The 23,162-nt window shown below is 46.4% G+C and overlaps 1 protein-coding gene across 9 annotated transcripts in view; it reads right to left on the bottom strand.

The window, feature by feature from the left end:
* Positions 1–23,162, bottom strand: part of LOC147440095 (uncharacterized) — an 81,363-nt gene that overhangs the window by 12,920 nt on the left and 45,281 nt on the right. For 6 of the 9 annotated variants that reach the window (XM_086483842.1, XM_086483845.1, XM_086483846.1 and 3 more), the window contains 5 exons: positions 7,597–7,709; positions 6,960–7,059; positions 6,797–6,853; positions 6,484–6,632; positions 6,356–6,400 (listed from right to left, as the gene is read on the bottom strand). In XM_086483842.1, coding sequence (XP_086339968.1) covers positions 6,356–6,400; positions 6,484–6,632; positions 6,797–6,853; positions 6,960–7,059; positions 7,597–7,709 — 464 coding nt within the window. The remainder of the gene's footprint in view (positions 1–6,355; positions 6,401–6,483; positions 6,633–6,796; positions 6,854–6,959; positions 7,060–7,596; positions 7,710–23,162) is intronic. The other 3 variants (XM_086483847.1, XM_086483849.1, XM_086483850.1) reach the window with 2 other exon arrangements.

Below are 23,162 nucleotides of genomic sequence, written 5' to 3'. Positions count from 1 at the left end.
CCTGTCAAGCTTCTAATAGCTCAATAGTGGTTAAGCCGTAGGCAAGCCCCGTAGGACTCCACTATTAAGACCATAGCTCTCGACGGTGATGCCCCGTTAACTGCACAAAGGCAGGCGCACTGCAATGCTGAAAAATCCCTATTCTACTTACTCACAGGCAATTAATAATACCAACCATTTGTAGCTAGCTTGAGGACCTCCCTTCTTGAGCAAGAAAAGAGAAACCTTGAGCTCTGATACCAATGTAACATTTAATGGCCTAAAATCTTATGTGTAGCGGAAATTAGCATGAACATAGTGAGCATTTCATTAGAGTTGATTCCTAATGAGAATTACAAGAGTGCTTGGGTGGAGAGAGCAACAAAAAGCATAACACCTAGTTAGATAGCATCGACAATACTTTCAAAAGAGAGAGCAATTAAGCTATTGACAACAGTTGAGGACCGGATTTGCATGGAGCCGGTCCCCCCTCCAAAAGGCTTTGTATTATGGTTTCTCCCATCAAGAGAGACATTGTACAATACAATTCTTTGTGTTCCTTCAAGACGAGCTAGTGCAATGAAGATGGAAGCTTCATACACCAAGCAAAACACTTAATCAAACACAACTTGAATTATCCCCGTTCTCAAACCCAAGACCTCACACACCTTCGAAGATGGTGAGAGCTAGCAGGGTATGAGAGTAGATTGAGAGGAAAAAGAAGTATCTTACGAGAAAGAAGTACATCTCCTCACATAATCACTCATATTAGCATAGCTTAGCTTAGTAATTAGCTTGGTAGAGAAGATGAGCATGCATTGAAGCTTGGCTCTTGGTTGGATTTGCATCCACATGCCAAGAGAGTGTTGATGTAGGCTTCTATCTCACAAGCTTGGAGTAGGTGATGAGCTCTCCATTAAAGCTTGGGAGGAGATAGAGTATTTTCCCTTCACACATGGTCAAGTGTGAGAGTGTGTGTGTCAATGCCAAGCAAAAATCAGCCCCCTCTCTCTCTTGGGCGAGCCCTAGCTGCTAAGTTAGTCTGGCTTTTGCCTCATTGGACCTCCCCAGGTCAAGCCAATAGGGATTAAGCAGCATAAGTGATAGCCTTCTGACATGTGTCCCCCTTTCCCCTTTTGTGAGAGCTTTAGATAATTAAATAATTAAACTAAACTCTCATTGGACCCCTTTGCCTCCTGGCCAATAGGAATCAGGCAAGCCATGGGGCTCCTGAATGCTCATTGGACCCCTTGGGAGACTGCCCAATAGTCTTCTAGGACACTTAATTCTTATTGGTTTCTTTTATTAAATGTTTTTAAATTAATTAAACTAGATTTACTCTAGCCTAATTCTCATTGGTCCACTTCAAGGGTCTTCCAATAGGAATTGGGCATACCTTGTGGGCATCTGGCCTAGGGAGCTGACATGTGTCCCTCATTCCCTTTGTGTAAAGGGAGCCTGTGTGTGTGTGTGTGGCTTTCTCTCTCATCCCCTAGCTTTGGGGCTCGCCCCCTCCCATGTAGGGATGTAGAAAGACTTTTTGGGCACACACTAAGCATCCAATTTTCCCTAAGGTTGACCTTTGGACACAACCTTTGAATTTTGGAACCTTAGCATTTTGGAAGTCTTAATGGGCTGAACCTTAGGGTCTTTTTAGCCCGTTGTTTCACATGGCTCTTTTGCAGATGGCCCCCCCTTTGGATCCCTATTTTCCCTCCTTTGGATCCCTACTGTGGCCGGTCTGCTAACTTAACCAATATTCTAGCTTTTTCTCCCTTGGCACTTCCCCACATTAAATGATCAGTTTAATATGAGAAAATCATTTAGGAGAATTAGATATTGATTATTATGACAAGACACATGAGGAGATCCACATTGCGGTTTGGAACTGCAATGAGGATCTATGGACACATCCAGAGAGGCTCAAGGAGGTAATGAGAGGATGGGACCTCATTCTCCTGACAGAGACACATGAGAGCCCAGAGCGGAGTCTACTGAGGATTCATGGCTATACTCTTCAATCAGGGACTCTAGAGTAGGATACAGATTTTTGCACGCCACCCACAGGCCTATTACCTTTGGATTCGCATTGAGCTATCACGAGATAGGATCATCTACATTACCCTCTACTACTTCCCCTCCTCATGCTCTAGATTTGCTACTACAGGGACGGAGAGGTATGGGGAAGAGAGACCATCCCCATACGCATGCTTGTCAGGTGAGATTATGGAGTACTCTACAATGGGGGAAGTCTTCCTCATGGGAGACTTCACGCCAGGACATGTTGTGACCAATGTGAGACATACAACATAGAGGACCCGATGGCACTACACGCCACATAGGAGGAGGCTACCATGAGAGATTCAGCAAACACATCCCGCATCACAGAGTACGGCCATCATTTGCTAAGATTAGGCTCTCAGCACCGTCTCATTGTTTATAATAACGGGATGGCTCAGTGACCCACTTCAGAAGGGCTAACATGCATACCACATGGAGTTACAGCCGGGAATCTGGGTGGGGGGGGGGGGGGGGGGGGGTATGGATTACATGATGGGATTCACAGAGCCCACCCACCTGCTTAGCTCTTTCACCGTAGGTTCTTCTTCTCCTCTTTCCATTCCTCCATCTTTTGAAGAAAGGTTGCCTCCATCTCTTTCTTCCACTCCTTTACTTCAACTTCAAGTGTTGATATCCGCTTGTTGGTGATCGAGAACTTCATGTTGAGAGAGAGGCGGGCTATAGCGACTGGGAAGGCCATGTGAAAGGGGGTCGAAAGGGGTCAATGGGTTGCCCAATGGAGGGAGACCATGAGACAGAAAGAGAGACTAAAACAACAAAAAAATTACAAGAAACTCTAAAAAATAGCAAGAAACGCTTGTGAAATACTAAAAAAACAGAGAAAATCAGGTTCGAAACTTTTACAAACAGCAAAACACATATTTGAAACCCTAAAAAACGGCAAAAAACAGTTTCGGAACCCTAAAAACAACAAAAAACAATGACGAAACTCTAAAGATAGCAACTCTAAAAAACAGCAAAACGGTGAAACCTTAAAAAACAAAGAAAATCACCTACGAAACTTTAAAAAACAGCAAAACACATTTTTTAAATCCTAAAAAAAAGCAAAAAACTGTGACGAAACCCTAAAAAATGATAAAAAACAGTTTTGAAACCTAAAAAACATCTGAAACTTTTAAAAAACAACAAAAAACAGTTTCAAAACCCTTAAAACAGCAAAAAAACAATGACAAAACCCTAAAAACAGCAAGAAAGAGGTGATGAAACCCTAAAAACAGTGAGAGAGTCCAAACCCATGTGAGAGAGAGAGAGAGAGAGAGAGAGAGAGATGAAATGTTATATTTAACGCCTTCAAAAGGCCAAAATGACCTATGAGACCAGAGGGTTACAATGGGGTGGATCTGATACAAAGTCAGAGTAACAAAATGACAAAATAAAATACTATGGAATCCTAAACTGGCGGGTGGGAACTAAGCAACTAGCTGCGATAGCTAATCACAAGTCACAAGAGATCCAACATCGCTCGCTGGCACATCTCATCAATCTCCTCCATGGTCAGTGTCACAAACTGATGACGTGGCTACCGAGAGCAGAAACCCTAAAACCTGCAAACCCTAATTTCTGCCAAAAAACCTAATCTGCAAAAACCCTAATTTCTGGGAACCCTAACCCTAACTGCTGGCTGAAACCCTAAAGGTGGCTGAAACCCTAATTTCTGGCGGCAAATGCCACGTGGCAGCACTACGGATCTTCCGGCAATTGCGGCGAGATTCACGGCGCTGAAAAAGCCAGCCTCCGAGCAACGCAATCTGGTTGCTTTTTTGTACGCATGGGCAAGGAGAGAGAAAATTGATTGCTTTATTTTACAAAAACTCAAAAGAGTTTGTATGAGATAGAGAGAGAACATGCTTTTATTTTTGGAAGCTTTTGGGGCTCAGCTTTTGGGCATCCCTTGTAATCCTTAAATAAGTGGTTTAGGACTCACTCTGCAGAGCATCTAGACGCAGAGTCTGAGAGTGAAACCCTAACCGCTCTCTTGTACTTTGACATTGATTTAATACATAAAGAAATACCAAAAGGGGCGCCAGTCTTTGGGGCCAATATCTCTAGGCACAGAACTCCGCCAGGCCAGTGCAAATCTTTTGTGATCTGTGAATTGTTTTGAAGTGGTTATTTGGTGCTGTTGTGATTGATTCTTGACTTGGAGTGTCCAAGTCTGTTTCAGTCAACAATCTGACCGAGCATCGTTCATGTCGGGCCAAGGTGATCCGAATACTCTGATGTAACCTCCATCGATGTTGTGTAGTCCTCCACAGTCGTGGGCATCTGGATCTCCCCAGCTCAGTCGCTCAGTCGATCAGTGTACCTCTAGTGTGAGGCGATAGGCTCTGCTCTGGCAGTAGCTCCTCCGAGTGTCCAGTGTCTGCTCTAAAGAAGTCTGTGATGTGTCTCTGGGACTGGCTGGCCTCTCCTCTCATTAGGCTCTCTCCTCTGTGTCTGTGCAACTCGAGCAAAAACAAACCCAGGCATCTCTGATCCTCGTCCCTCATGACTTTGGAGAGTGGTCCAAAGCCCTCTCTAAACAAGCAATGGAAGCGGATTCGTATCTCGTAATAGACGGGGTGGTGGCATGTGTAGTGCAACTCTGTCTCAGGCTCCATGTCACACAGGGGGCATGTCCTGGCCTCTGTTGGCACTCCGTTGTATCTCCCAGTCTCGATCTGCAGCTTGTGTGAAGATGTGCGTATCTAGCCAATAGCACACTGTATCCCATGAGACAAGTGGGTGTCCATGTATCTGGGTCTTGTCACAAAACCATCCTCCACAAGCTGGAGAAGATCCTCTCTGTAGAAAGCCATCTTCGTGCCCAGTTCCTGTGCTGGCTGTATCCATGTACTCCTAGTGTCTAGCTGGTCAGGTCTTGGCGGATGAGCCTGGTGATCTCGGATTGTGTAAGTGAGAGATGGTGCATCCAACAAGTACTGGAAGGGTGGCAACCTGTCTATGTTGAACCCACGCGCCTAAAACGATGATGTCATCTCCCCATACCAGCATGTTGTATCTCCCTGCATGGCTAACTGACGAGAGGACTCAAGTGCAATGTGAGCATATCTGTCTCTAGGAAGTTCCCACATGCGGTGTATGAAGGAGACTGATCTAGTGAGCGTCTCAACCACTAGTGGGGGGGCCGCTAGCTCTGCTCGGATAATGGCACGTGGTACTGATGCCTTGGCTCTAATGAGCCGCGAGATCATAGAGACAAGAGGTTTCTCCATGCTCCCCATCCGTCAGTGCGATCCGACCTCCCGTTATGATCCAATAAAGGTCCCCATATCTCAGCTCCATAGAGCAATGCAAAAGCCACCGAAGTGTCAAAGAGCCAGAGCTTCGTCCGAGGCTCTTGAAACTGAACCTGCGAACACATTCTCTCCAATCTACCCAATGCTACATGGGCTCTAGTCAATCTGGTCTGTGTTGCTCTCCTGAGTGAGAATGCAAGTCCGCTAAAAACCACTCCAAGGTAAGTGTAAGCATCTGTGTACTCCACAGTCTCCTGGCCGTATATGAATGTAGGTGTTGACCTCCTCATCCACTGTGGCGTGGTATTAAACACCATAACCTTGGTTTTACCAAGGTTGACAGGCAAACCTATGCAAAGCATCCAAGTGACGTTGCATCCCCTCCGGAGATTCGGAGATCAACACAATATCATCAACATATAACAAAAGTGGAATCCATGTCCCTACCAGCTGTGCACCTCTATCACCATCGCTCTCAATGTAGTCAGAAACCTCATCCACATACATACCGAATAGAGTACAAGAGAGCGGGCAGCCCTACTTCACCCCAATAGTGGAGTGAACCGGTGTAGATAGTCCCTCAGGGGTGCGTACATGCCCTACTATTGATCTGTACAATGCCATGATCCCCCAAATGAGCTCTGTGGGTACTCCCATCTCCTGTAATCTGCGCATCAATCTAGCTCTGGGTACTGTGTCAAAGGCTTTGCGGAAGTCCACAAGAGCCGCCACGCCTCACGCGAGTCCTAACTCAAGAATAGATAGTATAGATCCTGCTCTAGTCTAACCAAAAATGCCCTCTTCTTCTGCAGCACCAGGCGTCGGAAGTCAATCTGTGATTGTATGTAAGTGATGTCCCCCAAAAGCACCTCCCTCTGTGTGTGTGTGTGTGTGTGTGTGTGTGTGTGTGTGTGTGTGTGTGTGTGTGTGTGTGTGTGTGTGTGTGCGCGTGCGTGCGTGCGCGCGCGCATGCGCATGGTGTGCGTGTGCGTGTGTGGGTGCGTGCGTGTGAGAGAGAGAGAGAGAGAGAGAGAGAGAGAGAGAGAGAGAGAGACCTTTTTTCCATCTCTTGAGCAAGCTCGATTTTCCTTTTGATAAGACTGCATCAATCAAATTATGCCTTTTTGAGATCATCACGATAACACACTATTTATATAACAAACAAAACGTGATTGAAACATACTAAGAGGGTATCTTTCCAAAGTTTTCCTTGAAATTCTGGCAACATGGTTCTGGGTTTTTAGGGCGGCGTGTAGGCACCCGGGCAACATCTTTCCTATTCTTCATTACAAAATCAACAGCATTTTCGCTTGCTTTCCAAGTTGGCTGGCTCTGGAATGATGGAGTTTGGAATCAGCTTGATGGAAAGCTTGGGCCTCTATAACAAATAGGCGGAAAAAAAACAAAACAAAAACAAGCCAAATGAATGTAACATAAAGCTTCAGCAAGCAAACCCTTGATCCAATTCAAAAGATCAACATAAAAGGAATGCATACTTCAGGTTTGGGCTTGTAAGTCTTCACTTGAGGTGGCGGTTCCATGCACAAGGCAGCCTGTTTTGATAATCAAATGAACAGGACTTACAATATGATGCACACTTGAAATTGAATTATTTCATATGATTATTTGGCATGCAGCTGATAAAGAAAAATGAAATACTTGTCTTGCTGCATGATTTACGGCACTCTTCTGAGCTATAGCCATTCGGTTATCCTTGCAATGGTTGCGAGGAGTAATTCCTTTCCGAATCATTAATTCTCTGCATGGGTTTTGAAATTACTCTTTGGTATCTTGTTTTTGCAAGGACTGGCTCATATATTTTCAATTATTTTTATTTTGCAACTAAATGCAAGACCTCCTTGCAAATCTATGCTTTTGTCATGGGGCTTACATTGTTGGAATATGTGCCAAACAAATAAGTCAATCATATGACTCTGCTCACAAAAGGTGAAGAAGATTTTGTCTAATTCAAATGAACTTCTTTAAATATTCTTCTGACCGCAATGAAGAATCCCATAGAAATGTGTTACAAAAGTATTGCATCAACAGGTGTCCAAAACATCAAACCCAGGTGTGCCAACCAAAAGCTTTTATCCCATCATAGGCTGTCTCAAACATTACAATACAGTTGCCAGAAGCAGACAAAGTCACCCCTTAAGTGGTAGGTCGCAAAACCGTATGGGTTTGTTAATCTCAACAGAATTTAATATTCAACATCTTATTTATGATATTTATTTACTTAATTTATGCGATGCTTATTCAACAACCTGTTATTATCCAATTCTTTCACAATTACCTGATTCCAGGTGGGGGACAGAGAAGCTGGCAAATTTGAGAGCTGTCGATGTGGCTTGGTAAGGGAGCCCATCTGCATTTGAATTTTGGTAGCACTGTCCCTTCTATTTCTTCCTGTTTTGCAGAGGTCAAGAAGACAACTTGACTTGTCAGAGAAACTCAGTAAACTGACGAGCTCCTTAAACCACTAAACTCACATGACTAGAAAATCCCAACAGTCTATGATTGGTAATGAATTCTTGTCCAATTTTTGGCCAGTTTGGATAATGTAAAGGAAGTTTCTGCTGGCTGAAAGCAAGAATCACATCAACCCTTGAAGAGGGTGAAATGGTGTAGCACATGTTCCAGAAACAGAGAAAGCTTTGTAGTAAAACAACAGGCCTACAGTTGAAATCTTACAGAAGTTAAGTGTATCTTCATATTGTCAGATGAGTCTAACCTTATCAAATATAGGACTTGCACAATACTATTAATTAGCATACAAACCTTGCTTTATTCTCCAAAACTGGACAAGTCCTCTTGTAGGCTTCATCAAAGTAAAGAGAGTGAGCCCCCTCTACCTTTGGGACCACCAACACAGGTAGGAGGTTTTTGTATTTTTGGTATTCACCTTATCTATAGTTGCCACATAATCAGTAGGGCTTCCATCTTTGGGAGGATAGAGAGTAGGAAATGAAAAGCCTCGTGACAATGGAAAGTCAAAAGACCTTCACCTCTAGACATACAGAGGTTGATTTCGCTTGCATGCAACATACATATGTTTCTTTCTTTATGTTGTTCTCTTTCTACCTTCACCTTTCCAAGGCATTTTCTTCTTATTAGAGTTAACACTTTGTATCCCCATGTATCTATTGAATTTATTTGTTTTGGAGTCATTAGGTCTCCAATATTTTTCTATTGGGCAAGTAGCTACACTTGCCTTCCACTTTTGGGCATCCACTTTCTTTTGGGCAAGTAGCTACACTTGCCTTCCATTTTTGGGCATCTGTTTCCTTTTGGGCAAGAAGCTACACTTGCCCCCAATGTCTAAGCTTGATACCTTCCCCTCTCATTGTGCATGCGGTGCTATTCATAGGGCCCCACCCTAGGTTTTCACTCACTAGATGGTTGTTCACCACAGCAATTCTCAAGGCTTGGTGGTTTCTCCACTCAAAGTGCTGATGATCTAAACATAGGGACTCGCTCTCCCTTCACCATATCCTGGTTCACCCAAGCTCTTTCGTAGCATCTCATGACTCATTTCAGTCCTTGCCACCCTTGACGTCTCTCTTTTCCCCCTAGAATTGATGCTGGTCTTGTCTCAAGGTGCATGAGGTTCTAAAAGACCCCTCTCCCTTTGTCATTCACCATTCACCACAAGCTCCCTCGTAGCATCTCACAACCTGCCTAAAAGTTCTTGTCACATATCCACCATTTTGTATCTGTTCTTTTTGTATATGTACCTCTCAAGCTCTTTATACCCACCTTTTACAGCTCTAGTAGTGTTATAGACACACGACACTAATGCGAACGAGGAATGCCCACAACTACTAGCCCAAAAATAGGGGTCAGATCTACACCACAGCCATATTGTAAGAGAGGCAAGTGGGACCCAATCATCGTCCACCACAAAAGCCAAGGAAAGGTACCAAGATGGACATCTCTCTGACCAAACCAACTTCCCCAATGCCCTACTCCCAAACAAATCCGCAAACTGTCTGATATCCATAAAGTAGTTGGCCTCAACCATTGTCTCCTCCTATGTGGTATCATAAACAGCCTCCCTCGTCCAAAAGAAACCCTGCGAAAAACCTACACTCAGTAGCTGATCATGGGAGCTCGCTCTGTAACAAACTGCTGATGTGTCAAAGCCTAAAGAATGGAGCCAACTTATAGATGTGGCCCAGGGGCCTAAACCCTAAGAAGAACAAGTAACAGAAGAAGTGTCACAAAGTGATGACGTGGTTGCCCGAGAGCAAAAACCCTAACCCTAATTTCTGCCAGAAACCCTAACTGCTGAAACCCTAATTCTGGAAACCCTAACCCTAAAACCTGCAAACCCTAATTCTGAAAACCTTAACCCTAAAATCTGCAAACCCTAATTCTGAAAACCCTAACCCTAAAACTGCAAAAACGCTAACCCTAACCCTAAGGGCAGCAGGGAGATTTCCGCGTTTTGCACTGGTTGATGATGTGGCAGGCTGTACGAATTTCCGTGATTTACGCTGGCAACTTTTTGGCTTTGCTTTTGGACTAGATGCTTTTGAGTTTTGAGGGCTTTTCACTGTAATTGCTTTTTAGGCCAAGGGCCTTTAAATATGAGGTTAGGGCTAATTCTTTGGCATGCTTCCTGGCGAAGGTGCAGAGTCTGGAGTACCGGCTTGTACTGTGTTGATGCAATATAAAGAAATACAGAAAGGGGCGCCAAGGTTTGGGGCCAATACTCTCTGGGGTGGAATTCCGCCACTCCGTGTCGCGTGTCCTCTCTCTCTCAATTCAGTTGTTATTGAAGTGCTAAAAGTCTGTTCAGTCTGTTCTTTTCTATTAGCACGTGGTGCCCGCCTTGTGACAGTGGTATCAAAGAATCAGGCGTGTGCTTTTCTGAAAGTATACCGGTCCTACAAAAGAGCAGACAGAGCTATATAGGATCTTCGCCCTCTCCAACCCTTACTTCATCGCGCATCGGGCGCGCTCCCATCTTCACCGCTCATGTCTTACAGGGCATAAGCCATTAAGATCACTTGCAAGAGAAGGATCCAAGATTTGTTTCGAGCTGCTGGTTTTCTCAAAAGCAGTGCCATGCAGATGTTGATGTCTACAGCTACCAAGCAACACACTCCAAGGACTTGGCAAGCTTTCAAGAAAATTTTTGCCCGAAGTTATATGGTTTCTGACATCTTCCTTCGAAGTGCAACTTCTGGCAGAGTGGGGTATCCTGAAATTTTTTGTTTTGTTTTCGGAGTCAGGTAGGGCACACCCGACCGCTCCCCTCATACACCAAAAAAGTATACAAGAAGAACGACCAGGACTATGCACCCAAAAACCGAAGGCAGACGCTTTTATCACTAGTTTCCTCTAGACTACGAGAGTTCAGAATTATCTAGTATCATGAAATGCTTGCCATGAAAATCCTAGCAGATTATAACTTGAAATTTCTCGACATCTCTCAGTAGATGTTTCTTCTCGAGCTGATAATCTTGGTGGTTCGATGCGATTGCTATCTTGGGACTACTATCGCCGCCAAAGAAACATTGTTTGTCCAAGAGCTGATGGACCATGCTGTGCTCGGCTACGACCTTATGAAAGAAACCTAACTCTAATTTTTGGTGCAAGTTTCAAGATGGAAAGTCAGTCGACTTTTCGAGCTTGACTAATGTCGAGATTGCTTTCTAGCTTCGAGTTCTGTTTGATCTTGTTTGGTGATCATGTTTGGAATTTGTTTAAAATGGATGGTATCTGTTTTGAACCTGTTTTGGTGCCGATTTGAATTGTTTGACTCTGGTTTGATACTGGTTTCAATGATTGGTGACTTTACTCCTGGGTGGAGAAGTGAGAAATATTGTTTTGGTATTGTTTGAACCTAGGAACGACAGAGGCCGATGCTTGGGGAGCATTTCGTTGTATGTTTGAAAACCTCCCAACGACGCGGGCCGATGCCTGGGGAGCGTTTGGTTGTATGCTTGTAAAATAGTTGTTGTTGCGACTCCCCGGCACGGACCTGGATGGTTATGCGGGAGAAGTATTAAGAAGTCTGAGTAGTGGTTACTCTCAGCGTCTCCAAACAACGCAGGCTGCGGTCTGGGGGGCGTTTGGTTGTAAAAGGCCTCTATATCTCCCGGCCCGGACCTTTTTAGGTTATGCGCGAGGAGTGATGAGGGAGTCGTTGAATATTTCCCGGCCCGGACCTTGTTAGGTTATGCTTTTGGACTAGAGGCTTTTGAGTTTTGAAGGCTTTTCACTGTAACTGCTTTTTAGGCCAAGGGCCTTTAAATATGAGGTTAGGGCTCATTCTTTGGCATGCTTCCTGGCAAAGGTGCAGAGTTTGGAGTACCGGCTTGTACTGAGTTGATGCAATATAAAGAAATACCGAAAGGGACGCCAAGGTTAGGGGCCAATACTCTTTGGGGTGGAATTCTGCCACTCCGTGTCGCGTGTCGTCTCTCTCTCTCAATTCAGTTGTTATTGAAGTGCTAAAAGTTTGTTCAATCTGTTCTTTTCTATTGGCACGTGGTGCCCGCCTTGTGACACGCTCTAGAGTCAAAACCAAGAAAAATGTGACATCTTCTTGACAACTACACAAAAAACATGTCGACAAATTGTAGCGGAGATAATGTGTCGTGCCCTCTATAGTGAGTGCCCCTTAGTGCAATGTGCGTGATATCTCACTCCACAGAACGAAAACACAAAAGACAAGAACAACAGAGCAACAACACGACTCAACAGATCATGAACATCACGAACATCGACAAACTCAAAGAAACCGATACAGACTCTGGCAGGGCAGCACACTCAACTCCATCCCAGATCTCTTAGGTACAGTGGGAGTGTCGAGGCTGAACAGTGCAGGGATGGTGCACACGTGTTGTGTACAACTCTGACGATAGACTCTAGATGACTGACCACACAAAAGTAGATGATGTTGCGTACCGCCAACCACTCATATGTATCTCCTAAGAGCTACCAACAGCTGGCAGATATCTCAATCTAGCTAAGCCTATCTCATAAGTGAGGTGGTGGTGAGCTGGCCACGGTGTCCACTGGACCACCATCCGTAAATCTTGCCACGTGAAACCGGCCCGTAGGGCGGTAGGCGTTGGCTTTCACCCGAAATTCTTTACTTTATACACACACACAGCACTTTGCAAAGAGAACCTGCGACGGGAGTTAACACTTGGATACACACACGGCTCAGAAGCTAGAATGCTCCGAGCAGACGCCGACAACCTGTAGGCCCCAAAATTGGCGCCCCTTTCGGTATTTCTTTATTCTTTAGGAGGGTAAATTACAAGGTAAGGTCCTGGGAATCCTTCACGTGTATCCACCTAGATACCATTTGATTTGGCCAAATTTCGGCAACATAACAGCCCCAAAACTTGCGCGAAACCAATTCCCCTGCTGGAACTCGCTTGCACTGTCGTATACCCTCTGATTCCTGTCCAAAAACAGTAAATTCAGCACGCTGTATTTACTGGTTTTTGCCCTGTTTTCAGCCCCAAACAGTCCCCTAACTGTCCTTTGCCAGTGGGGCACGATTCCCAATGATCCTAGCGTCCGTAAGGCTGAAAAACAGTGAATTTACAGCGCATACACCGCGCTGATTTTGCACCTGTACGGTGAGGTTATGACCCTCACCAGTGCCTGCTTTGGAGTAGCAGTTAGCTACCCCTATTCCTGCTCAAGGAGGCTCTTGCCTCAGCACAAAAGCATGAACCCACACAACTGTACATCAGTCAAATGAGTAGCCCTCTTGTGGGGCATCACATAACTGCACATAGGGGAGAGAGAGAGCAGTGTGTAGTGTGCAGGGCATCACTCCTAGAACCACACTGTACATGAGAGGGAAAGAAAGCACTCCATAGCTCTTAACCTGTGACAGGTTGCAAATGAGGCCTCTCCCAGCATAAAAATCAGCGCCCATTTTTCTGCAAGAGGAAAGTTCACCAAAATGTGACACTTGGCGCATTTTCAAGCATTTTCCCGTTTCGGGTTTGCCGCTTAAAAATATCCCAACCGACGCGTCAGTTGACTTCGCGGCAGAGTTATAAAGTGTTCCCCTAGTCATACCGGAGGTAATGACGCGAACACATTTCACGGCCCAAAATAGCAGTTCCCTAAATTTTAGGAGATGCTTCCGTTGGGCTCCCACTGGTCTTCTGACCATCTATCCTCATTGGGACCGCATCCAAAAGTGCAATGTGGCCCAACTGTCGGATACTTTTTGTTGGTAATCCCACCTTGACTTTACGCCTTAATTGAGTTCACTTCCTAGTATCCACCAACTTGCTAAGTGCGACGGGGGGACCTATATGATCTTGCTCTAAGCCTAGACATCCTCTTACCATACGAATTCCAGTGCCGACCACTTCCCGTCTGCGGGTGAATCTACCGTTCACATTGGCCATACAATGTCCGACCGTTTGCTACTTCAAAAAGAGGGTCTTAAACAAATAAAATAAACCCCATTGGAAAGAAACCAACAACCAAGGTTAGCAGTTGCCACATCTCTGTGACATGGTTAATAACTGCCACGTCCTCGTGACATACCCCCCTCTTGAAATCGCAAACGTCCTCGATTGCATACCATAAATACACGCCACTGATGATCTTGTGCTATTAACACTCTTTTTATCGCATGTATCCGCAAGAAAGGTCGTAACATACATAGATACAAATGACTTAATGAGGCCTTCATACTTTTTCCATTTCCATCTATGGCACTGAATTCATATGTACATTTGATGTACTAGCTCTATCATTACCCCTCCTTTGCACACGTTGGGTTGGGGCATAAGTAGGCTGTAACCCAAAGGCTTCAAGGTAAAGCTGCAATACATTTGGTGACTCTGACAGTTCATGCTCTTCCATCCACTTTGCATCCATAGGTGTATAGTTCTTGAACTTCACCAAATAACGTCTTGCAACTTGTCCTTTAACTTTTCTGTCCTTATGTGCCAAAACTTGCTCAGGTACCAAGATCTCATCAAGTTCCTCAACTTCTGGCTGATCCTCAACTGGCATATCTTCTGGCACATCACCCACGAAGGGTCTTAGAAGACTCACGTGAAACGCATTATGAATCTTCCATGCATCAGGCAGTTTCAGCCTGTAAGCCACATCGCTGATCTTGTCAAGCACTTGAAAAGGCCCATAGTATCGCATGTTGAGCTTAGGAAACAGCCGTTCCTTGCCCTTCATCTTCTTTAATCTTGCCTTTTCGAACCTTAAGAGAACCCAATCACCAGGTGATAGTAGCAATTCACGACGGTGACGATCAGCAGCCTTTTTCTGTTTTGCCTGAGTCTTCTCCAAGGCAACTTTAATCTTCTTATACATCTCATCCATGTTCTCAACATATCGATCTGCCTCAAAGATCTTGTCCTTTGTATGCAAAATGGAAGGAACCTTTTTGCCGCCTTCAACAATTTCAGTGCTTTGCCAGTAGACGAATGCATCGTATTATTGTACGCATACTCAAGCATAGGCAAATACTGTTCCCACTTGCCCTTATTATCTGACACATAGCATTTCAGCAAATCTAAGACAGTAGAATTGGCCTCTTCTGACTGTCCATCAGTTTGTGGATGAAACGAAGACGAGAACTTGAGCGTAGTACCCATGTTCTCAAACAATCCTCTCCAGAACAAACTGGTCATGCGAGGATCACGATCACTGATAATCGATTGTGGCATACCATGGTACTTAAACACATTGTACATGAACAAGCGTGCCATCTGATCAGATTTTATCTTCTTCCTGACAGGGATAAAATGGGTCTGCTTGCTGAACCTGCAGATAATGGTCCATATACCATCATTCCCTGTTGGCGTCCTTGGAAGATCAAAGATAAAGTCCATAGCAATGCTTTCCCATGGCTTATCCGGAATCGGCAGTGGTTGTAACAACCCTGGTGCCTTTTGCCTGTCAAACTTGACCTTTTGGCAAACTATGCATGCTCGCACAAAGGCATCCACATCTCTCCTCAAGGTAGGCCAATAGAAGAACGTCTCTACCGCTTTAACTGTTGCATCAATGCCACGATGCCCTGCATACGGTGGGACATGACTCTCTTCCATGACCTTATGTCGCAGTGGCCTAGTGACACAAAGTCTGCCATGCATCATCATAAAACCATCTCTGAGGAGGTAGTGCTCGTGATGTTGCCCCTCTTGTAACTGTTCAAAGATCCTTGCAAAATCTTCATCAGCAGTATATTGTTCCTTCATGTCATCTAACTCATGATGATAAGGAATTGACACAGCTAAATTTGTGGCTTTCTTGATAACGCATCAGCCACAACATTCTTCTTGCCTTCCACATGCATAATCTGGAAGTGGAACATGGAAAGAATGTTTGCCCATCGCATATGCTTTTCGGATAACTTTGACTGTGTCAAGAAGTATCGCAAGGTCTGATGATCTGTTTGGACAACCAAATCAGCACCTAAGAGGTAGTGCTTCCAGCTAGAAAGCGCATGAATCACGGCCAAGAGCTCTTTCTCATAGACTTGCATAGTCCTCTCTGGCCCTTGCAAAATTCGGCTTTCATAGGCTACTACCCGTCCATCTTGCATTAGCACTGCTCCGATGCTATTGCCACACGCGTCACATTGGACCACAAATGACTTCCTGAGATCTGGCAAAACAATAACTGGATCTGAAGTCAACTTTTCCTTTAAGAGACTAAAAGCTGAAATCTCTTTTTGGGTCCATCTGAAAGTGACCTCTTTCTTTTGCAATGCGTGAAGAGGCGATGCTATCTCTGCAAAATTTCTGATAAACCTTCTATAGTAGGAACACAATCCCAAGAAGCTTCTGACATCGTGCACAGTCTTCAAGTCTGGCCATGTCTTGATAGCTTCGACCTTTGCGAGATCCATTCTAACACCATCCTTTGAGACTATGTGGACCAGAAAGTGGATCTCTTCGAGGAAGAATTCACTTTTCTTAGGATTGACAAGTAACCTGTGACTGCGCAGCTCTTCGAACACAATGGTCAAGTGACGCCTATGCTCCTCTTCATTCTTCGAATACACAATCATGTCATCGAAGAATGTTCCAACAAACTGTTGATGCGAGCGGAAAATCCGGTCCATCATTCTGTTGAACGTGGCAAGAGCATTTGTTAGCCCAAACGGCATCACTAGAAACTCATAAAGACCAAATGTCGTTCTAAACGCAGTCTTGTGCACATCCTCTGGGCTTATACGAATCTGATGGTACCCACTCTTCAGGTCTATCCTGCTGAAAATTGCAACACCCTCTAAACGATCGAGAATATCATCAATGCGAGGAATAGGAAACCTATTCTTGATGGTATTCTTATTCAACGCACGGTAATCAATACACATGCGCCATGAGCCATCCTTCTTCTGCACTAGGAGCACTGGGGAGCAAAAGGGTGAAGAACTAGGCTGAATCAGCCCCTTCTCTAATAACTCCTCAACCTGGCCCATAATCTCTTTCTGCTGCGCCGCACTAACCCTGTAGGGAGGTCTATTTGGTGGGCTACACCCTGGCACCAAATCTATCCGATGGTCCTCAGGTCTCTCTCGTGGCAATTGCGACGGTAATGAATCAGAAAAACAGTCACTAAACTTTTGCAAAAATGCTGACCTTTCTTTATCTAACACAGATAAATTTGACTGATCCTTATCTGAGACATCACGTGCAAAAATCAAGTACACAGAAAGATGATTCTTTATTACAGAAGTGATAGCAGAAGCAGATACAATAGGGACTGACTCTCCTTTAAGCTTTACATCCAAGATGTGAGTTTTGCCCCTATGTTGTACAGTGATCTTTTTGTTGTAGGCATCCAAGACTCCATGCACTCGGAACATCCACGGGATCCCCAACAAGGCGTCACAACCTTCCAGCGGCATGATGTAAAACTCTTCAGTGTCCACATACGACTGAATATGCAGACGCAGTTTTCCAATGATGGGAGTAACACACTCTGAGTGGCCAAGACATGCCAACCCTGCCTCTGCTGTGTACCCCATCTCTTCAGCTCTGATGCCAAGCTTCATAGCTAACTCTCGTGAGATAAAGTTGGCTTTGGCACCTGGATCAAAGAACATGAGTGCCGTCTGATCCCTAACTTTACCCCATGCCCTGCATAACTCACTGGCATCTGTGCTGGGCCTATCACCCACCATGTCTGGCACTAAACCTGCCGTGGGTTTAGGCTTCTTGCCTTTCTGGTCTTCTTTATCCTCCGAGTCAGCTGGCCTTTTCCTTTGTGGACAATTGATAGAAATATGACCAGGCTGCTCGCATATAAAGCATTTGTTCTCAGCCATTAGGACCTTCTTTTCCTCGAGCGACTTGCGCACAAAAGGCTTCCTTTTCTGTTTCTTTGCCTGCGCTCCAGAAGTCCCAGCTGAATCCTTGTCTTTGGTGGCCTGTTCTGACCCCTGTGACGCATCAGGAGCCGTTTTCACAAAGGGCTTCTTCGCTGAATTTTTCTTTTGCTGCCCTCCTTTGTCACTGCTCGGAAATCCACTGTCTTCTCCTTTCAACAAGGCAAGACCAGTGTTCGCAACTTCCATAAGCTGAGTAAGAGTAGCCACTCTGTTCTTTGTACAGTAATCACGAAGCCCTTTAGGCAGCCCACAACAATACTTCTCTATCTGCTCTGTCAGTGGCACAAATCTGTAGGAGGTCACTGAGAGTAACGCTTTACAAAACCTCCTATTGTACTCCAGCAAGCTCTTGCACGAAGCTGCCGTAAGCTGGTGCCAATCTGTCAGGACATTGGCTTCAAATTCATTTGATAGCCAAGCAGATGCAAACATTTGCTTGAAGTAAACCCAAGTGGCGGGTGCCTGTCCTTGCATTAACAATGTCGTCCACCATGTAAGCGCATTGTCCTTTACGAAAGTGGCAGCTTTCCTGACCTTCGAGGCCTCTGTAAAATTCCCTCCCGCATAAGCTGTATCAAACTGCTGGAGGAAAGTGAGTGCCTTTGTCTTATCCTCGAAACCACTGAAGGTACTGAACTTTACCGCTGCACCACCTTCTTTGTAAGCCTTCGGCTTCTCTAGTGCCCCCAAGTTGTCATACGGAATGGTCTGCAACATGGGCACCGTACTAGGCCTGATCGGCACGCCTTGGCCATTCACATTTTGCGTAAGAGGTGCGATATCTGGCTGCTGTCCAGAAAAACCAGCCATGCCAAAATGACCCTGTGGCACCCCAAACTGGCCCTGGTTGCAGTGGAAACCTTGCTGCATGCCGATAGTACCATACATGGGGTTTGGCATGATGCCTTGCATACCCCCGAACACTGTTCCTGGCATGTACGGCTGACTTCCAGACGCATAACCAGCCATACTTTGGAACACTGATCCACCCCCGAAATACCCAGGATGTACCGTGGGTGGTGGAAAAACTGAGTGCATAGCCTGGTATCCAGCTCCCTGTCCATTCAAGGCAACATGCTGGTTCTGAAAGGTGGCGGGCTGAACTGGCATAACCTGTGGAATAGGCGTTCTAGCCACCTGTTCAAGCACGGGAGGAACCTGCTTTGGAGCCCCCGACTCCGCAACATGCGAGTGTTCCCTTTCCTCCTGCGCCTCATGAAGTACCTGGGCTTGAGCTTCAACAAGCTCCGTACGCGGCGTAGGTTGCCTATTTTGCTGTTGCACTGGTGGCGCTTGCAAGAATTCCATAAACCTCGGATTCTGCACCAGCTGCGAAAAGACATTCACCGCGGCAACTAACTGAGTCTTAAACGCATCATCCTCAAGTTGCCCTGTCATAAAGCCCTGTACTACTGGAGGGACATTCACGTTGACAGGAGGTACAGACTGACGTGGCCGTGAGCTCTCGCCAATCTCAAAAACCATAGGAATCTCCTGCCTGTCCTTTGGAGAGGAACCCTCTGCCATAATTCCCTTCCCCTTGTCGGCCATAGTGTAATCCCCGTGTTCTTGCACTGTGTGTCTTTACCCTGAACAATCCAGGCTCACTCTTTGAGGAAAAAGTGATTGATGTCCCGGCAATGGAACCATGAAACCGGCCCGTAGGGCGGTAGGCGTTGGCTTTCACCCGAAATTCTTTACTTTATACACACACACACAGCACTTTGCAAAGAGAACCTGCGACGGGAGTTAACACTTGGATACACACACGGCTCAGAAGCTAGAATGCTCCGAGCAAACGCCGACAACCTGTAGGCCCCAAAATTGGCGCCCCTTTCGGTATTTCTTTATTCTTTAGGAGGGTAAATTACAAGGTAAGGTCCTGGGAATCCTTCACGTGTATCCACCTAGATACCATTTGATTTGGCCAAATTTCGGCAGCATAACAGCCCCAAAACTTGCGCGAAACCAATTCCCCTGCTGGAACTCGCTTGCACTGTCGTATACCCTCTGATTCCTGTCCAAAAACAGTAAATTCAGCACGCTGTATTTACTGGTTTTTGCCCTGTTTTCAGCCCCAAACAGTCCCCTAACTGTCCTTTGCCAGTGGGGCACGATTCCCAATGATCCTGGCGTCCGTACGGCTGAAAAACAGTGAATTTACAGCGCATACACAGCGCTGATTTTGCACCTGTACGGTGAGGTTATGACCCTCACCAGTGCCTGCTTTGGAGTAGCAGTTAGCTACCCCTGTTCCTGCTCAAGGAGGCTCTTGCCTCAGCACAAAAGCATGAACCCACACAACTGTACATCAGTCAAATGAGTAGCCCTCTTGTGGGGCATCACATAACTGCACGTAGGGGACAGAGAGAGCAGTGTGTAGTATGCAGGGCATCACTCCTAGCACCACACTGTACATGAGAGGGAAAGAAAGCACTCCATAGCTCTTAACCTGTGACAGGTTGCAAATGAGGCCTCTCCCAGCATAAAAATCAGCGCCCATTTTTCTGCAAGAGGAAAGTTCACCAAAATGTGACACTTGGCGCATTTTCAAGCATTTTCCCGTTTCGGGTTCGCCGCTTAAAAATATCCCAACCGACGCGTCAGTTGACTTCGCGGCAGAGTTATAAAGTGTTCCCCTAGTCATACCGGAGGTAATGACGCGAACACATTTCACGGCCCAAAATAGCAGTTCCCTAAATTTTAGGAGATGCTTCCGTTGGGCTCCCACTGGTCTTCTGACCATCTATCCTCATTGGAACCGCATCCAAAAGTGCAATGTGGCCCAACTGTCGGATACTTTTTGTTGGTAGTCCCACCTTGACTTTACGCCTTAATTGAGTTCACTTCCTAGTATCCACCAACTTGCTAAGTGCGACGGGGGGACCTATATGATCTTGCTCTGAACCTAGACATCCTCTTACCATACGAATTCCAGTGCCGACCACTTCCCGTCTGCGGGTGAATCTACCGTTCACATTGGCCATACAATGTCCGACCGTTTGCTACTTCAAAAAGAGGGTCTTAAACAAATAAAATAAACTCCATTGGAAAGAAACCAACAACCAAGGTTAGCAGTTGCCACATCTCTGTGACATGGTTAATAACTGCCATGTCCTCGTGACACCACGTGTCACAACCCAGGCGAGAGTACGCCCAGTGTGACTCAAGCCCAATAGCAACTAACTGCTTGTCCTATACCAGTGACATTGTAGCCCTACTACAGGTTACCCACCACAAAACCACTCACCGTCCCGGTGAGAGAGAATAGTGAGCATTGTAGCCCTGCTACAGGTTGCCCACCACAAAACCACTCACCATCCCAATGAGATAGAACAGTGAAACTAGATAGAACAATGAAACACTTGAAAAAACGCAATACACTCTGACTGAGTACACTCTGACTGAAAAAGGTGATGTTTGGAAAAGATTTTGAGTGCCCAGGAATTCCCAGGAAGAAGTACCAATGAAGCATTGTCGATATTTTCAAGATATGTTGAAGAAGTAATGACGCCGGCTCAATGAGGTAAGCTGACCAGAAAGTAGAAGCAGAAGACTGCCAAGATTAACAAATCCCACAAGGCACCGGAAGTGGAGCAATTTGCAGTTAGTTGCAGTTGGATACACGGGAAGAAGTAGGTAGGGGAGGGGTGGGGAGGGGTGAGGGGATAGGGCCGAGAGGGGTCTAGAGAGGGGATAGGGCCGACATGGGTCTAGAGAGGGTCCAGGAGGGGGTGGGTAGGGCAGGGGGGTTAGGCTAGATAGGGGCGAGGGTGGGAAAGGGGTGGGTAGGGGCGAGGGGGGCTAGATAGAGGCGAGAGGGGGAGGTAGGGTGGGTAGGGGCAAGGGGGAGAAGATAGGGGCGAGGAGGGGAAGGGGGTGGGTAGGGTGGGGGGTTAGGCTAGATAGGGGCGAGGGGGCTAGGGGTGGGTAGGGGCGAGTAGGAGGAGGGTAGGGGCGAGGGCAAGAGAGGGGATGGATAGGAGTGAGGGAGGGGGTGGGTAGGGGCGAGGGCAAGGGAGGGGATGGGTAGGGGCGATGGGATAGGGGGTAGATAGGGCGAGAGGGTGTGAGGCGGTGGGCAGGGGCGAGTAGGGGGAGGGTAGGGGCGAGGGCAAGGGAGGGGGTGGGTAGGGGCAAGTAGGGGGAGGGTAGGGGTGAGGGGATATGGGGTAGATAGGGGCGAGAGGGTGTGAGGGGGTGGGTAGGGGCGAGTAGGGGGAGGTTAGGGCGAGGGATAGGGGGTAGATAGGGGCGAGCGGGTGTGAGGGTGGTAGGGCGAGGAGGGGATAGGGTCTAGGGGGTAGTGAGGGAGGAGGGAGTGGTAGGGACGAAGGGGGAGAGAGGGGTAGTGAGGGGTGAAGGGGTGAGGGTAGAGGGGTGTGGCTGGGAATGTCCATGAGCAAACCGATAGCATGAGCAGGGAATTTATCAAGCTTGAAATATACATTATTTTTTTGTTGTATCCCTGTTGTATCCTGTCTTGAGGGAGCTCTGTGAAGGGAGTTCGCTAGACATAGAGGAGAGCTTTGTCCTTGTAGGAGAAGCAGACACCAATGGGGCTGATGTTTGAGGGGGGGTGAACTCTTGTAGAGGAGATTTCTTCCCGCTTCTATAATTCTTCATAGGCTCACCAAATTCAAAGGCTTCCACCAAGGGCGCATGGGGAGTAGCTTCTGTGACCTTTAACCTTTGAGCTGGCTCAGGTGGCTCATTAGGTTTAGTTACTGTGGAAACATTGGAAGTACCTTCAGGCAAAGAGTGAATAGAGACTCCATAAAAAGGCATAGATTTGGTAGTGTCCAACCACTCCAACAGATCCTCGTCTGACCCGTCACGTGGAGTAGGCTGTTCCAATATAGGACTGGTTGCTAGGGACAAAGAACTATGATGCATGACGGGATCCATGCCTCCTAGACGAATGGGTTGCATCAGGGATCCAGGAGTATGTATCCACATGGCGTCGTTTCCCCAATCATGAAGTGCTTTAGTGTGTCGCAGCCATGGTCTACCGATGAGCAAGGGAAATCCGCCCTCAACCTGGGAAGACAAACCACAACAAAATCCAAGTTAAAAGTAAAGTCTTGTACTTGCAGAGGCACACTGTCCACTATGTCCACTGGGTAGACTGTCCGTTGGTCGACCAATGTAACTGTGAAGGGAGCACGGCGAGTAGGCTGTAGACCTAGAGCTAACATAGTGAACTCGGGCATCAGGTTGATGCCAGATCCACCATCCACTATCACTCCTAAAAATTGTCTCCCCAAGACGGACACGGTGAGACGAGGGCTTCTATAATCAATGAGGGGAGCAACGGGATGGGATATCATATAGGACTCTGATGGTCACACTGGGAGGTGCCCGCCAATGCGAGATCCACCATCCACTATCACTCCTAAGAATTGCCTCCCCAAGACGGACACGATGAGACGAGGGCTTCTCTAATCAGTGAGGGGAGCAACGGGATGGGATATCATATAGGACTCTGATGGTCACACTGGGAG

Source organism: Adiantum capillus-veneris, chromosome 16 (genome assembly GCF_014529385.1).
Source record: "Adiantum capillus-veneris isolate H3 chromosome 16, ASM1452938v2, whole genome shotgun sequence".
Classification (NCBI taxonomy): Eukaryota; Viridiplantae; Streptophyta; class Polypodiopsida; order Polypodiales; family Pteridaceae; genus Adiantum; species Adiantum capillus-veneris.
The sequence above is the reverse complement of the archived record's forward strand: the minus strand, read 5'-3'. Positions and strand labels throughout refer to the sequence as shown.